At 46.4% G+C, this 16,075-nt stretch overlaps 1 protein-coding gene across 1 annotated transcript in view; it reads right to left on the bottom strand.

The window, feature by feature from the left end:
- Positions 1-944: 944 nt before the first annotated feature.
- Positions 945-16,075, bottom strand: part of LOC144108583 (spindle assembly abnormal protein 6 homolog) — a 42,795-nt gene continuing 27,664 nt past the window's right edge. The window contains exons 2-7 of the mRNA XM_077641781.1: positions 15,724-15,857; positions 15,236-15,293; positions 14,240-14,319; positions 12,093-12,186; positions 10,905-11,084; positions 945-1,079 (exon numbers count right to left, since the gene is read on the bottom strand). Coding sequence (XP_077497907.1) covers positions 945-1,079; positions 10,905-11,084; positions 12,093-12,186; positions 14,240-14,319; positions 15,236-15,293; positions 15,724-15,851 — 675 coding nt within the window. The 5' untranslated portion in view covers positions 15,852-15,857. The remainder of the gene's footprint in view (positions 1,080-10,904; positions 11,085-12,092; positions 12,187-14,239; positions 14,320-15,235; positions 15,294-15,723; positions 15,858-16,075) is intronic.

Genomic DNA, 16,075 nt, shown 5'->3' with positions numbered 1-16,075 from the left:
ACGTTATGTGATAGAGCGTGGGTGTTTCGTGGCACCATGAGGATTTGTCTGTGTATTGTGTGGGTTGTATTTTGTTGAGTGTCAGCCGCAGCGGCAGATGGGCTTTGTATGGGAGGCCGCCGATTATGTGACATACGCCGAGATCGGAGATGGTGCCCTTATTATACAGTACTAGTGCGGTAGCGGTGGGGACAGCGAGGCACCAACGCCCTTTCCGGACCGAGGAAGACAGGAAAGAGAGACAATTAAAAAAGGAGGGTTGGGTGGAACGGATTCGGGGTTGGGTTCCGAAATCCAGGTGCTGGCATCGGAACATGGGTCTGCCGGACGTGTGTGTGAGGCACGGTTGCGGCGATGCCGCGGCACCGTGGGAGCATCGTTGGGAAAGGAGAGTATGTGTGTGTGTCAGGATAGGGTGAGGAGAGGAGGGCGTTGAAAGTGGATTGCGCGTTCTTACGAGATTCAAGCATGTGAGCGTATTTGCTAAGCGTACACTTGCTCATCTGTGATATCCGTGTACTGTTTAGTTTCGAAACTGCGCAGCTGCTGACAGTGTCCTTCGAGCACTGTATATTTTGGTAACTCTGTGGAGGGTCAACCACATTTATTGGACATCCCGGTAACCGCGGCTGCTGAGACGGTGGAGTGGACTGTTGTTGCCTGCTAGGTCGGTTCTGAAAGCGTTCTCTGTTGCACGAGAGAGAGCTTCTGGATTGCGCAAGGCAGGTCGCGCCCGCGTCATCTTAATCAGCGCCGGTGGTGATGCCAGCACCGCTACAGATGCTCCCCCTCCCCCCCGCTATCGCGGCGCGATGCGCGATAAAGGAAAAAAAAACGAAGAGGGTTATGTACAAGTCACGTAAAGGGCCTGGAGATATGGGCGAGCACAAAATGTCCAGGGGGAATCGAAAGTCGATGATCCGAGTGGAGCGTCAGCATTGGCTTCAGGCCTCGGGAGGTTGGACAAGGCTGAAGGGCGGTGGCCGAAGAAGGGCCACGGGGTAGCAGGATGAAACCAGGATATGGGTGTCCCAATAGGCACAGGCGAACGGCACACTGCTCACGTGAGAAATGGCGCGCTGGGAAGTGACCCGTAAAAGATCACTGTTGAAAGCCGAAGTGTCTCGGTGGCAGGAGGCTTTGGGAGACGGGAAGGAGACACTGTTGTGCGCGAAAGTTTCAGGTGAAAGGGGCGGCGCTGAGATGGACTGAGGCACAGAGCGCAGGCCATGGGAGGTAGAGTTCGGATGATGTGGTAGCGTCTGGGCTTGCAAAAGGACAGAGTGATGAACTGCGCGAATGCGGCCGCTCAGGTGCCCAAGCGCAGGGAAAGGGGATGTGGGACCGAGGGCAGAAGGGTGCTGTGTGTCGAGCTCACAAGAGGACTGTGCCGGAGGATGTGCGCCGGAATGCACAACACAGGTCGGTGGGACAACTGAAGTCGACACAGCGCTCTCGGCATCGCCCGGTCGCCAGTGCCCGCCAGTGGCATGATGGGCGCCCGGGGGTTCGGAGGCGTGGAATGAAACGGAAGAGTCCGAGTGGAAGCTGGGGCGCACAGGGCGTGGGGCATCCCTGGAGGCAGTGGTAGCGGCGCTTGAAGGGACGGATGCAGCAAGCTTGGGAGACACCACGGTGTAGGATGAGGCAGCTGAATAGGATGGGTGGCAAGAGACCGACGCGTGCTCGCGTGGCACTTACCGAGCCATGTGTGGGAGCTCAATCGGAGGCGGCAATAGTCGACATACCGGTGTGGGCAGCGGCTCCGGTGCATAAGCTGGCGGAGGAAAAACTGAAGCAGCTCGGGTCGAGAATGCGGCCAGGGGCGGTGAGTCGAGTGACGCCGCAGCTTCCGAGTCCGGAACAGGAGCGCAGAGAGTCGGCGGGAGCTCCAAGCCAAAATATGCCCGTCAAGCCCTTCGTGAAATCGGCGTATATGTCAGGGCCAGGAGGCGGCAAGCGCAGCTGTGCCAGGAGACCGAATGGTAGTTCGCGGCTGACGTGCTGATAGCGCAGCAGCTGGCTGGACATGTTGTGGACATGAAAGTGCGGATCCAGCAGCGCCAGCTACAAAACAGGGTCGCTGGCGTAAAACGCGGGCAGGCCGGGCAGCCGAGGAAGGAAGGGGCGTTGATACGGCTGAAGGAGCTCACCGGATGTGATGGGAGGTGCGTACATGGCGATGAAAAGCTGCCCAAAGCCTGTTGTGAACAGGGGGCGTGCAGCGTCAAGGCCAAGTGGCGGGACAGGACGGGTAGTAGCGCAGAGTCGGTGGGAGCGGCGTTGCGTGCGTCGAAACTGTCGTCCGGTGCCACCAGATGTGGAGGGTGAACCACATTTATTGGACGTCCCGCTAACCGCGGCTACTGAGACGGTGGAGGGGGCTGTTGACGTTGCTGGCTAGGCCGGTTCTCAAAGCGTTCTCTGTTGCACGAGAGAGAGCTTCTGGTTTCCGCGAGGTAGGTCGCGCCCACTTCATCTTCATCAGCACCGCTGGCGATGCCAGCGCCGCTACAACTCCTTGCCTTTTACCTAGCGTTTTATTTCTTGGTTTATTTCAGTCGAAACGAAGTGTAAGACTTCCTCGCTATTACTATGGCAAGAACGAAAGCTTCAACTAAAGCACAATGCATGTTACAAATTCAAGCGATATGATCCTCTTTACATGTTAGACAGAAGTTTCTTTTACCATAAGTGCAGTCAATACACCAAAAAAACGCAACGTAAAGCAACCCTGTGCCTTGCGAATCCTGTGATAGTAGTGACGTCACCACGCAGTATTAATTGTACAAATATAAGTTGCGGTAGAATATACGTACCCTAGGTGCATCGAAAACCAAACTTTTTTGGGCTACCACTATGTCCTAAGAAGCAGAGAAGTGAATGCAAAGAGGTACTGTCTAGGCTCGCTTAAGCTACAGAAAAATACCCCCAAAAAACAGAAGACCCACGTTGCGGGGGTATAAGTGCCTGGAGAGCAGACGAACCGCAACCCTCGTAAGCAACAGAATTGTAGACATAGCCCATGACGTGATCGAGAATACACAGATTGAACACGTAATAACAGAAGTTATATCTTAAAAGAAAAGAAAAGCTAGCAGTACCTCATAGTAAAACTATATTGTCCCCCAAGGCAGAAGAAAGCGGGCGAGCAGGCTTGCCGGGCAGAACACCCTAATTATAGCGGGAGACTTTAACGCGAGGAACCCGAGCTGGGGCAACCCCAAAGACGTAAAGAAGGGGCGTAATGTCTGCGTAGCTGCAGAAAGCATCAAATGCGAGCTCATCACAGACGAAAATCAACCAACTAGGCACGCTAACAGCGTAAGCCTAGACACGTGTCCCAACCTAACATTTGTCAAAGCAGCAAAACAAGCGGAATGGGAGAATCTGCTAGAAAACCTTGGCAGCGACCATCACATCATAAGCATAAGTACCGCAGCATATAACGTCAAGAGAAAAATTGGCACGACCCGCCTAACGGACTGGGATGCCTTTAGGCACCACTGCTGGCAACTAGAGGGCAACATCACCTCGATAGGAGAGTGGTGCCTACAACGAACAAATACAGGCAATGTATGCAAAGGAGGTAGACCGTACAGAAGAAGCACCAGTGGTGGACAAGCGGCTACTCAGGTTATCGGCGGCAAGACGTATTCTTACTAAGAAGTGGAAGAAACAGAAATTTAATAGGAAGCGAAAGAAGAAGATAGCCGAGGTAACATCCCAAGCAGAAGAGCACGCAACACATTTAGCCAGGCAAGGGTGGCAACAGTTCAGAAATTCGCTGAATTAAACACTCAGCACGGCTAAACCGTGGCGGATTCTAAAGGCTCTAATGGATCCTACCAAGACTAAAGCAGAGAGCGGAAAAGCCATACAGAGACTAGTGCACCAATATCAAGGAACAGACGAGCAGCTCCTCGATGAAGTCAGAACCAAATGCTACGGCAAAGATGAGCCCAAGGCCTACGAAGGAAACTACCTTGGAGAAGTAAATCCAGATATGGACAAGCCCATCGCTAGAGAGGAAGTCACCGCGGCAATGAGAGCCATTACGAAAAACACAGCGGCAGGAGCAGATAGAATTAGAAACTGTCTCATAAGAAAATTAAGCGACGAAGTGGTAGACCAGTTGACGGCCTACCTAAACAGACCATGGGAACAGGGAAAGATACCAGCTGAATGGAAGCATGCCGTAGTATTCATGATCCCCAAACCAGGCAAGGAGCTACAGATCGAGAACCTCAGACCAATCTCCCTCACTTCTTCCCTAGGAAAACTGTACGAGAGGATCGTCACGAAACGCATCCAGCAACACCTACAAAAAAAAAAGAGGCTCTACCCGGACATCGTGTTCGGCTTCACAGCGAACCTCTAGACGCAGGAAATACTTCTGCAGCTTAAAGAAGCGCTGGAGACAATGCTGAAACAAGGGGAGAATGTAGTCATGGCACCCGACATAAATGGTGACTTTGACAACGTCGGCCACGCCGCTGTAATGGAGGGGCTAAACAACACCAACTGCGGGAGAAGAATCCTTGAATATATCGAAGACTTCTTGACCAACAGAACGGCCACGGTGGGACTAGGGGAGCTGATGAGTGATGTCTTCACCACCCCAAGCAAAGGAGCACCCCAAGGCTCGGTCCCCTCGCCCATACTCTTTAATGTGGCGATGATCGGCCTAGCGAGAAGACTCCGCAGAATCCAGGACATCCAGCACGCGATGTACGAAGACATCACGGTCTGGATGAACCATGGATCCCTGGGGAAAAGCAAGAACTGCTACAACGAGCAGCAAAATATGTTGAAAGATACGCGAAGAAAAGAGGACTAGCCTGCTCCAGAGAAAAGTTCGAACTATTGAGGGTAGGAAGACATCTCACCGACGCGCCGCTCGTAATGAAACTAGAGGGGCGAAAGATCCCGGAGAAAAATATGATAAGAGTCCTAGGGATGTGGCTGCAAGCAAGAAGAAATTGCAGCCACACACTCTGCCTGCTCGGAGAGTCAGCCGAACAGGTAGGCAGATTGATAACCAGAGTCTCCAACCGAAGACATGAAATGAAGGAATAAGACACGCTAAAACTAATAAGAAGCCTCATAGTAGGGTCATCTACTCGCTGCCATACCACCCTATGATCAAAAGCGAAACGGAATAGTCAGAGGCAATCCTGAGGAAGGCATACAAGACGGCACTCCACCTACCAAGAAACATATAGAATGAGAAGCTGCTACAGCTAGGAATCAGCAACACCTTTGTGGAGCTGGCAGAAGCACAGCACAAAGCACAGCTGCAACGACTCATAAACACGGCTGCAGGAAGAGCGCTCCTGACACGGTTGGGTGACGACTTAAAGGGGCATCTCGATCGATCCGCCGATATGCCGGACGAGATCCGTAAAACCCTGCAGGTCAATTCCATTCCGAAAAACATGGACCCAGATCTCCAGGAGGCCAGGAGACAGGCGCGGGCAGATTATGTGGAGAGGTACTTAGACAAATTAGAAAACTGCCTTCACGGATGCAACAATGTATCCATGGAATAGACGCGAAAGCTACTACAAGACAGCTTCGGTGGTAGTTGATAACGCAGGCAATCTAATCACCTGCGCAACCACACGTATCGTCAGGATAGAGAAGCGGAGGAGGTCGCTGTTGAGCTGGCAGCGGCTGAGGGCTATCGAAAAGACGAATCACTGGTCATCCTAACGGACTCAAAAGAGACATGCAGAAACTGTACGAAAGGTAGAATCTGCAGGGCTGCCTTAGCTGTCCTCCGCAAAGAAGTACACCTCAGAAAGACAGCAACCCAGAAATTAATCACGATTCCGGCATCCACGGGGATAGAAGGAAGCGAAAGGGCAGACAGCTTGGCTCGAGAGATCTACAGGTGCTGCTGCTGATTTTCCTGGGCCGGCCATGGACGATGCACAAGACGGAATGCCTCAACGATACAAGCTCCCAGCTCGGCGCGTGTACGTCAACCGACTGCGGCCTATCAACATGTTTTTTGCCTGCGTCACCTGTTCTGGATGCTCCGCCACTTCTGGACGCAGTGATCGATTCCGTCTGGCAACGTGGGACTCTGACTGCTGATCGGGCGGTACAAAAGTGCGCGCCTTTCGACGCCCCTCTGGGCCACGGCACCGCCACTGCGATCCCACGCTCACCACTGATGTATCTACAGGTGCTGCTGCTGATTTTCCTGGGCCGGCCATGGACGATGCACAAGACGGAATGCCTCAACGATACAAGCTCCCAGCTCGGCGCGTGTACGTCAACCGACTGCGGCCTATCAACATGTTTTTTGCCTGCGTCACCTATTCTGGATGCTCCGCCACTTCTGGACGCAGTTGTCTATTCCGTCTGGCAACGTGGGACTCTGACTGCTGATCGGGCGGTACAAAAGTGCGCGCCTTTCTACAGTGCTCTAGAATACAGTGCTCTAGAGCACTGTAGCCTTTCGACGCCCCTCTGGGCCACGGCACCGCCACTGCGATCCCACGCTCACCACTGATGTATCTACAGGTTGGTTACTATGACGCTTATTCTTACCGTGACGATGACGTCTGTCTTTTAGCGGTGTCGTGGCCACCTCATGTTTTAAAAAGTTTCCGCGCTGGTGTATCCTATTTATGGTGTCTGCTAGTTTTGGGAGGCGATGTCGAGCTAAACCCGGGACCCATGACTAAGGCTCAAGAGGAAAAGCTGGACCTTGTGGCTGGTTCCATCTTACGCCTTGAAACCAGCAATGCAGTCCTTCAAGACTCTGTCAACAAAGTGCTTCAGATTCACGCAGACTTAAAAATTGACTTAGAAAAACTAACAAAGCGAGTTCACAATCTAGAGCAGAAATTTGCAACCGCACCATCTGCTGAGCTCGTGGGGAACAGTGACAAGGGTCTCGCAAATGTACAGGCAAAAATTGACGACCTTGAAAATCGCTCTAGGCGATCCAATGTTCTATTTTACGGTATAGATGATCCAGAGAAGTCGGAAACTTGGGAGGAGTCTGAACGTCTCGTAAATGACTTTTGTAAAGAAAAACTTGGGCTTACTGTTGAATCTGTTTCCAGAGCACATCGCCTGGGCCGCTTTTCTTCCGAGAAAAAGCGGCCTATCATAGCCAAATTTTTTAATGAAAGGGAAGTTGACACTGTCATGAGCCGCGGCTATAAGTTAAAAAACACTAATTTCAGCATCTCGCGCGATTACTCCGAAGCCGTTCGCGAAAAGCGACGGAAGCTTCTCCAGCTTTCAAAATCTATTAAGAAAGATGGGGATAGAGTGCGACTCGTTTTCAACAAGCTCTTCGTTAACGATGATCTTTACATGTGGAACACTAACGAAAGTCGAGCCATTCTTGTATCAGGGCGCGAGGATGGCGAATGACGTCCATCCTCCGTTTCCGTTAACCTGCGTTCATCGACCACCTCACCTGCCAAATTACATTGTGGTAATGATAACGAATGGTTGTTTTTGTACACCAACATTAGAAGTGTAGCTAACGGTATTGCGCTATCATCTTTCATCGATTCATGTCAAGCTTCTTTAGTGGTACTAACTGAGACGTGGCTGAACGACACTATTCATGATGTCAACATCTTTACCAGTGCATGCAATTTCAGATTTTTTCGCTGCGATAGACAGTTGCGAAGGGGGGGCGGTGTTCTCATCGCGATAAAGGAGGATTTCATTGCCACACCTATCGTTATCGATTCTTTCCTTGAATGTGTTTGGGTTTCTTTGAATGATGGTGCATTTCGTGTCATCATCGGCGTTTTCTACCGTCCTCCCGACATGTCTGGTGCGTTTTCAGATGAATATCATCGGGTGCTCAGTAAAATGTATGCGCGTTTTCCCAATTCCGCTGTTATTTTATTTGGAGATTTCAATTTTCCAAGAATTAATTGGTCAACACTTTCCGTAGTGGACACAGATGCAGAAGCACATTCTTTTCTCAGCACTTGCCTTGATTTTTCACTAACACAACTCATTAACCAACCAACACGATCAACTAAAGCCTCTTCCAATGTACTTGACTTAGTTCTCACAAACAAACCTGATATATTTTCAGGCATAACTCATGAGGAACGCATCTCTGACCACGATGTTATCACTGGGTACATTAAATTTCGCACTAGTAAAAAGATAACTACTAAAAAGAACATGAGATGTTACGGCAAAGCAAATTTTGATGCAATTAATGCAGAATTATTAATGTTTTCTGATAAATTTTGCATGATTTCTGCTCTCGCTCTATAGAGCAGAACTGGATCCTTTTTAAAACTGCCCTCAATGATCTCATCGACCAGTTCATTCCCATGTTACCTGTGATAACAGTTCTCCTTGGTTTACCAACCGTCTTCGGCGGCTGAACAACAAAAAGAAAAAACTATACAGACAGGCAAAACTGAATGGTCTTGTGAGTTCACATGACAAATACAGGGCATGTGAAAAGGATTATAAGGCACCATTAAAATCTACTCGGCGCAACTTTTTTTCTCATGACTTGTCTTCCATGCTGAAAAATATTATTCGCCGTTTTTGGCGTGTGGTAAACCCAGTAATTCGACCTGACATCACTCTTACAGATTCTGTTGGTTTTCCCATCCCTGATTCAGAGTGCGCTCAACTTCTTAACGATGCGTTTGTAACTGTGTTCACAGATGAAGACATTACATCCTTGCCTACATTAAGCGCACTAGTGGAACTAACTATGGACGAGATAGTCATCAGTGAGCCTGGTGTTTTATCTCTACTAAACAATCTCAAAACATCTTCTAGCGCTGATCATATGGGCTTCAATAATAAAATTTTAAGGAATACATCACATAGCATTTGTTCCATGTTAACCGCATTATTTTCCCAGTCGCTATCAACTGGCACCATTCCTAACGACTGGCACATAGCTAAGATAATACCCATTTTCAAATCAGGTGATCGTGCTTCTCCGCTTAACTATCGTCCCATCTCCTTAACAAGTACAGTTTGTAAATTACTCGAGCATATTATACATACTCAGGTCATCAATTACCTTGAAGATCATAACATTATCTTCGATCATCAGCACGGTTTTCGCAAGGGCTACTCATGCGACACCCAACTTGCCGGTTTTATTAACGATATTCATGCACTGATTGACGCTGGTTTCCAAGTTGACGCAATATTTTTAGATTTTTCTAAAGCATTTGATCGCGTTCCACACCAAAGGTTGTTGCTTAAACTTTCCCAACTGAACATTCACCCTAATATTATTACATGGATAGCAGATTTTCTCTCATCTAGAATTCAGTTCACATCAGTTAACAACTCTAACTCATGTTACGCTAATGTTACGTCTGGAGTTCCACAAGGCAGTGTACTGGGACCTTTACTTTTCCTTATCTATATTAATGACTTACCCAATTGCGTGACGTCCAGAATCAGACTATTTGCTGACGATTGTGTGCTTTATCGACGTATAACCTGTAACACTGACAGCCAGCCACTGCAGTCTGATCTTGAAGCGATAAGCACATGGTGTTCTAATTGGTTAATGCCTTTAAATCTTTCCAAAACTAAGCTCATGTCTTTCACTAACAAGCCACGTATTCCTACCGCCTACTTTCTTGATAACAATAGTGTAGAATTCACCACAAGTTACAAGTATCTTGGCATTAACCTACAATCCGACTTATCATGGAATCATCATATTAATCTCACTCTTGCCTCCGCTAACCGTACTTTCGGACTTCTCAAACATAATTTAATAGAGGCCGCGACACATGTAAAAAAACTAGCGTACACCACATTAATCCGTCCGAAACTCGAATACGCGTCTGCCATTTGGGATCCTCATCAGAATTATATCATCAGTAACATCGAAGCCCTGCAAAACCGTGCTGCGCGATTCATCTTTTCTGATTATTCATGTTACACCAGCGTCACCTCATTGAAGACTAAAGCCGAGTTAGATAACTTAGCACTGCGCCGAAAAATTTCCCGTCTGTCACTTTTCCACAAGCTTTATCACCATCCTTCCCTTCATGATGAATTCTTTCAGCCACCGCCAGTTATCTTTCCACGTCGCGATCATCCTTACAAAGTTAAACGCATTAACTGCCAGTCATTCCATTATGCCTATTCTTTTTTACCACGCACAATAACCGAATGGAACGCTTTGCCATCAGAAATTGCCACTGAATCTGATCTAAATACCAACATCTTATGCACTCATGTTTCAACAACTAAAAAGGTATTTTTTGAGCGTTCTTTTCTTCCGCCTTGTCTTCTTTTTATTTTATATTTTTTTGTACTTCAGCGCACCTTTTCCAGTGTTGTCTTTTTCTTTTTCTAGCGGTGCTGTTATTTATGCTCAAATTTTGCTGTTATGTGCATTGTTGTGACCCTTTCTGTGAATGCCTATTTATGATTAATATTTTGTGATTTCTATTTTATTTTAGTGCAATATCTTTAACCTTATAACAATGCTTTGTACTTACTCCCCCCCCCATGTAATACCCTAAAATGAGGGCCTTTGGGGGTATTTTGAATAAATAAATAAATAAATGACCATTCCTGCAATGTCTGGAACTGCCTCGGACAATGTAACTGTACTATTTAGCATGTTCCAAGTTGTGTATAAATACAGTGCGGTCAACAGTGTCATGGCCATTCTCATTCCGATAACAGCCAGGCATGCAAATTATTGTCCCTACTATCTCTGCCATCGTGCGTTGTTTCGTTTAAGGCACATATTTGCCCAATAAAGATGAGTTTGGTCAGGAGGCAAGAGGCAAACTAGAGACAAATGAGTAAGAATATGTTAACTAGCAATGGGCGCGATGCAGGAGCCCATGCACGCAACTATGGCTTTGCAGACAAATCTAAAAGGTGCATGGCTGCCAAGCCCATACCTTGAGCAGGCGCATGGCTGTCGTCAGATTCTTGCGGATGACCACGTCTGGTGCAGGAGACAGCTTGAGTGAGAGGTGGACGAGGTGTTTTAATGGGTTGGCCTCAACAACGTCCAAGATGGCCAGGTCCGAGCCGGTCCGACCGTGCACCACCAGTGATACCACGAACCGGGGACTCTCCTGGCAGAAAAAAAAAGTATGTGCACAAGCAGTTTGATGTGAGTGATGTTCCTTAGATATTTATTTGTTCTACCTACCCTCAAGTGCTAAGGAATTGTAGAAAGGAAAAAAAAGCAGGAAAAAGTGCCAAAACTTCTCTGTAAAATGCATAGTGGCTTCAGCCAGAGAGAAAAATGAAAAAAAAAGGGGGGGGGGGGGTTCAGAAACTAGATTCAAAAACAAAAGCAAAATATAAGAAGGAAATAGCACACAAAATATAAGCAAGTGAAATGCAAAATAAAACGTACTAAATCTATGTATGCATTGCAGGAAAAGAAAAAAGAAACAGCGGGCAATGGGGCAGGAAAAGATACAACTTAATAATTTTGTTATAAAATAGAACACCCTCATTCATCAAGAACGCCTTTTGAAAGAAAGAACTAACACTGCCCAGCTGTATGCCAGCAGAAGCCAGCGATGCAATTCATTTACTTATTTAAGGACATTACCAGCTCTGGCAGGACTCGGATCTTTACAAAAGCGAAAAAATACAAGCTCATAAAAACGGACTACACGAAAGATTACCAACATTGCTGACACAATGTTAGAAATGCATTTCAATGCGTAAATAATATTACAAGCATAGCTAAGGAGCGAAAAAAGAAGGCTGTGCTTAACGTACATCCCAATAGGCTGCTCGTTAAGACTGATTCCAAGGAACAAAAACTAGCGACATGCATCTGAAGACTTGATGTCCATTGCGACATGACACACTTTTATTTTTTTGACAGGCTTATTCCAGCTGTGTTGTCTACTTCCTTCTAAAATGTCCCCGAGGCAAAGAACATACCTAAGTGAATTAATGAACCAGTAAATAAGCAAACAAACAAGAAGATGTGATGACTTAACCCACAAGAGCAGTATTTGTGATGTATACGGCTTTGGAGACACTATGTAGTAGTCTTTATACGAACTAGTAAAGAAAAAGCATAAAAGAAAAGCAAAATGGAAGAACCATGGAACGCAAACCTTTTGATCATCTTTGGAACACAGCTCAAGGAGGTCAACAAACTTCTGTGGAAATGACAGGAAGTCCACGAGAAGGCCCTGCTGTGCCTTGAGGCTGCGAGACGAGGTGTGAATGTAGCAGCGTAAATGAAAGCCAGAAAAACAAATATTCTGGCAAGGTTTCCCAAGTGCTTTTATTTAAGGGGTTCTAAAACATTCTTCAACAACTTTTATAATGCACAGTTCTCCCCTACAAAAGGCAAACGTTTCTTTTCCAAAATATTTCGCAAAAGAAAAATTACTTAATGAAATTTCTTTTAATTTATTTTAGACTTAGAAATCTCTTGTACAGCTTTCGGCTGGCTTTGGTAGTGACACAAGCGAGTAGTCATTTTTGAAATAATACGTTTGGCACAAAAGTTGAAATTGTGCATAAAAATATTTCCTTGCTGCCACCGTGCATCCAATGCCGTTCATATACTTCTATGTGAGCTGCCTCTAGATACAGGAAGTGTCATCATAAGAACACTGTTCAAGAAAATGAAGGGTGCCTTCACTGCCATGTGGGTGAGTCATTTTAGGTGGAACAGGAAATTCAGAACATAGAGTCGCATGTGTAAAGCGGTAAAACCGTGCTGGCCCTGAAGTGTTTTCACATGTGATGTCACCAGCTCTTCATTTCTTCATCCTCACTCTCTTTTGAACTACATTCCACTTCGAAAATTGCTGCGAAAATGGTGAAAGTCAATGCTTCGGAACAGGAGTTTGAGTGTCAAGAAACCTCACAGCATCTGCACCTGCTTTTGCTGCACATATAATGACTACACGCTGCCATGTTCAAAAGCCAATGAAGGCTACTCTTTCGCTTCCTGCACCAGTTTTATCAGCTGAAACCTTTTCCTTCCATTTTCATGGTGTGCCAACCATCACCTGATGTCGCATGATGTGAACATGTTGGTGTTGCTCGCATCTCTGAAGAGGACAGGGATGCCCCCAATCTCTGATAAACGCTGTTGCTTTATCACGAAGGAAAACCAGGCACTTTAAATAAAAGGTTCCAGGCTTTTCAGACCACTTCAAACACTGAATAAGACCACAGAGAGTGGCGCTGGAATGTAGAGATAATTTTCTAGGTGACTTTACTGCATTGAATTTCTTAGTAAGTGGGGGTAGTTCTCACTTAGCATTTAGCAGAGGTGTTGCCACTCTGCAGCAATTGCTGGCAGCAATAACAACACTAGTCCTGCCAGCAGCTGGCGTAACAATTGCACACAAGACAGCTGTTGCTTCATCGAACCAATCAGGAACAGACCAAGATGCCAGGTATGAAGTGGAACTTCTGCACCTAACGCTTTAAACCAGTGAGGGCTGCTTATGGCAAGCAAGAGGTTTGCTGCCGTTTCGAGGCCTCTGATGCCTTCCATCTCCTCTAAGCGCAGCAAGCAAGTTTGGAGATTCGCAAGTAGCAGGTGCACTGATCAAGCCCAGCCCAGCATGAAGTATCAAGTTTGCACGTGCCTACCCTCTTTGTAGAGACACTGTAACATTGTAATACTGCAAGTTTTAGGTAATATTTTTTCTGTACTGGAATGTAATACTGTTTTCATTTTCTGTACGTGAGCCGTGACAGGCATTAGTCCTGTACATATAGTTGATAAAATAGTTTACGTGCACCTGTAATAAGTTGTACATTAAAAGAAACCATATTTGATAAAAAATACCTACCTATGTATCTATAGTATATATCTATAAGCAAACAGCTTGACAGACCCTCTAACGAGGATAAAGGGTCTGCCAAGCTCTAGGTAGCTTCTCCCTCTTGACTCTTTTTCATTCTTGTTGGAAGAATAAAGCTTTTTTCCCCTCTACTTAATTGGCAATACAGCTACACATCTGCTCTTCTAGGGTGCAAGAAATATAGGCAATGGTATCAGTTTCAGTGACTTTTCAGTTTCAGACACTCTGATGCCACAGAAGCAAGGATGGAAAGGAAAGGAGGGGCTGGCAAGAGAAAGCTCAAGAGAATTCATAAACTTGGGATAAATGGTACATTGCTTGTGTTTAGCACAACAGCATGAACCAAAAAATAAGACTAAAAAGAGAAGTGAAGAAAGCCTTTAACAAACAATGGCACAAAAAAGTAAATAAAAAAGTACACAAAGACTTGCCTCTGGAAGTCTTCTTCAGTGAGAGTGAGAGTGTAGACAAAAAATGGGTCTGCGTCATCTGTAAGCTGGATCTGGAGCTCCTGAAAAGTGCAAAGGCCATAGATTAAAATAAAAAAGAGAATGAAAATGACCTATGGTTTAAAAGAACTTGCAGATGGGCTAGATGGTTTTCAGATTCAGATGGCATTATTAGTGCTTACAAAACACGTACACGAAAGAAAAGGAAGGACACAGCAAGCGCCAGTCCCGTGTCCTTCTTTTTCTTTCGTGTACGTGTTTTGTTAGCACTAATAATGCCGTCTGGATACTAACAAGTAAAGCCTCAAAATTCCTTTGGCTGACACATTCTGCAGCAGAGATTACAGGCAAAGTAAAAAATTCACTTGAGGTTACCCACTGCAAAATCCCTTATCGCCTCTGCACTAGTTTTGGACATCATAATGTCATTTTGGGATTATATGCAGTCAAGCTACACAATGCAGAGGTCTGTCATACGGTGATACCCACATCATAAACGTTTCCCAGAGTATACATTGAGTTGCATCCTTTAACAATTGCACACTGTAAGTAAAGTCATTAAAGGGACAAGATTAAGGTTTGGGCTTTGTCCAGTGAGAATGTGCCATCCGTAGTAATATGAGCTGGTTTGACCTCAACGTGCCAAAGAGTATCTCTTCAAGGGAGTATTGCTGTCCTTTCATTGAACCACAGAGGGGCAAAAATATGAGCCTTTGCCAGTTATGTCCCTTCTCACGAGGTGTGTCAACAGAAGAATGCATAAAACATTTACATTTGCAGAAACATAGAAAACTCCTGCGGCATATATGAGCAAACGAGCTGGAAACCTCCTGTGATGCAACCTGCTCAAATTGCTCTTTACAAATATTAAAACACGCACATGTCGCCTTACATTTTTAGTAAGAGCCATTTTATGCCCTACCTTTCTTTGCCCTTTCTATAAGAATCCAACAAGGACAAATAAGGAGCAACACTCACCTTTCGACCAACAGTCGATGATTTGCTCTTGCGTATAGTGAGGCACACGGACGAAACACTGAAAGAAAAAAAAACATAACGTGAGTATCTGTTCGATTGCAACACCTGTCCCCGGTCATGCCCGTTGATGGTTTTTCTCCTGTTCACTCCTCGCGTGATCGATTCGCTGTTACTAGGAGCAAATGCACATCCAACCAATGGTATTCCCTAAACCTAACCCACTGACAAATAGGAAGATGTGAAAACTGCACCGACACGCCCTTAAGGTGAAACCAACCGTTGGCGTGAAGTGAACATGCTTTAATGCCAGCTTTCAACGCTCTCTGAGCCCCCATGTCTATTTTCTCCAATACGTGGGAAAAAATATATATTTTATCAGCTATGCTGTCACTTCAGAAATGATTCGGGGTACCGAAAATTTCAAAAAAGCCTCCCTTGTGGAGAGGCGAAACCACAGCCCGGAGCTGCCCCGATCTCCCGGAACTCACCGCCGTGCCGTTGCGCAAAAATCATCCTTGAGTTGGACACTGAGTGTTCGGCAGTACAGGCTCTCATCCTGGCCCGATTCGCTGGTGCTTACGCCATCTGCCCTCCTGTACTGCGAGTCGAGGATCATCTCGGTCTGGAGACGAACAAGAAACCATAAGAGAGCGCCAGAAGGCGACGCCAACACACAACTGAAACACGCCACCGAAGAGCGCACAGTGGATAAAGAAGGTAACACCACGTGTCGAAACACATCGAAATCATCTTTTGTACTTCCTTGCAGCGATAGGGGGGCGTTATAATGTTTGTTTTGGGCTATAAGAGGGCTGGAAAGAGCAGGAAGCGCACGAACCT

Source organism: Amblyomma americanum, chromosome 10 (genome assembly GCF_052857255.1).
Source record: "Amblyomma americanum isolate KBUSLIRL-KWMA chromosome 10, ASM5285725v1, whole genome shotgun sequence".
Lineage (NCBI taxonomy): Eukaryota > Metazoa > Arthropoda > Arachnida > Ixodida > Ixodidae > Amblyomma > Amblyomma americanum.
Note: the sequence above shows the minus strand (reverse complement) of the source record. Positions and strands in the feature narration are given on the sequence as shown.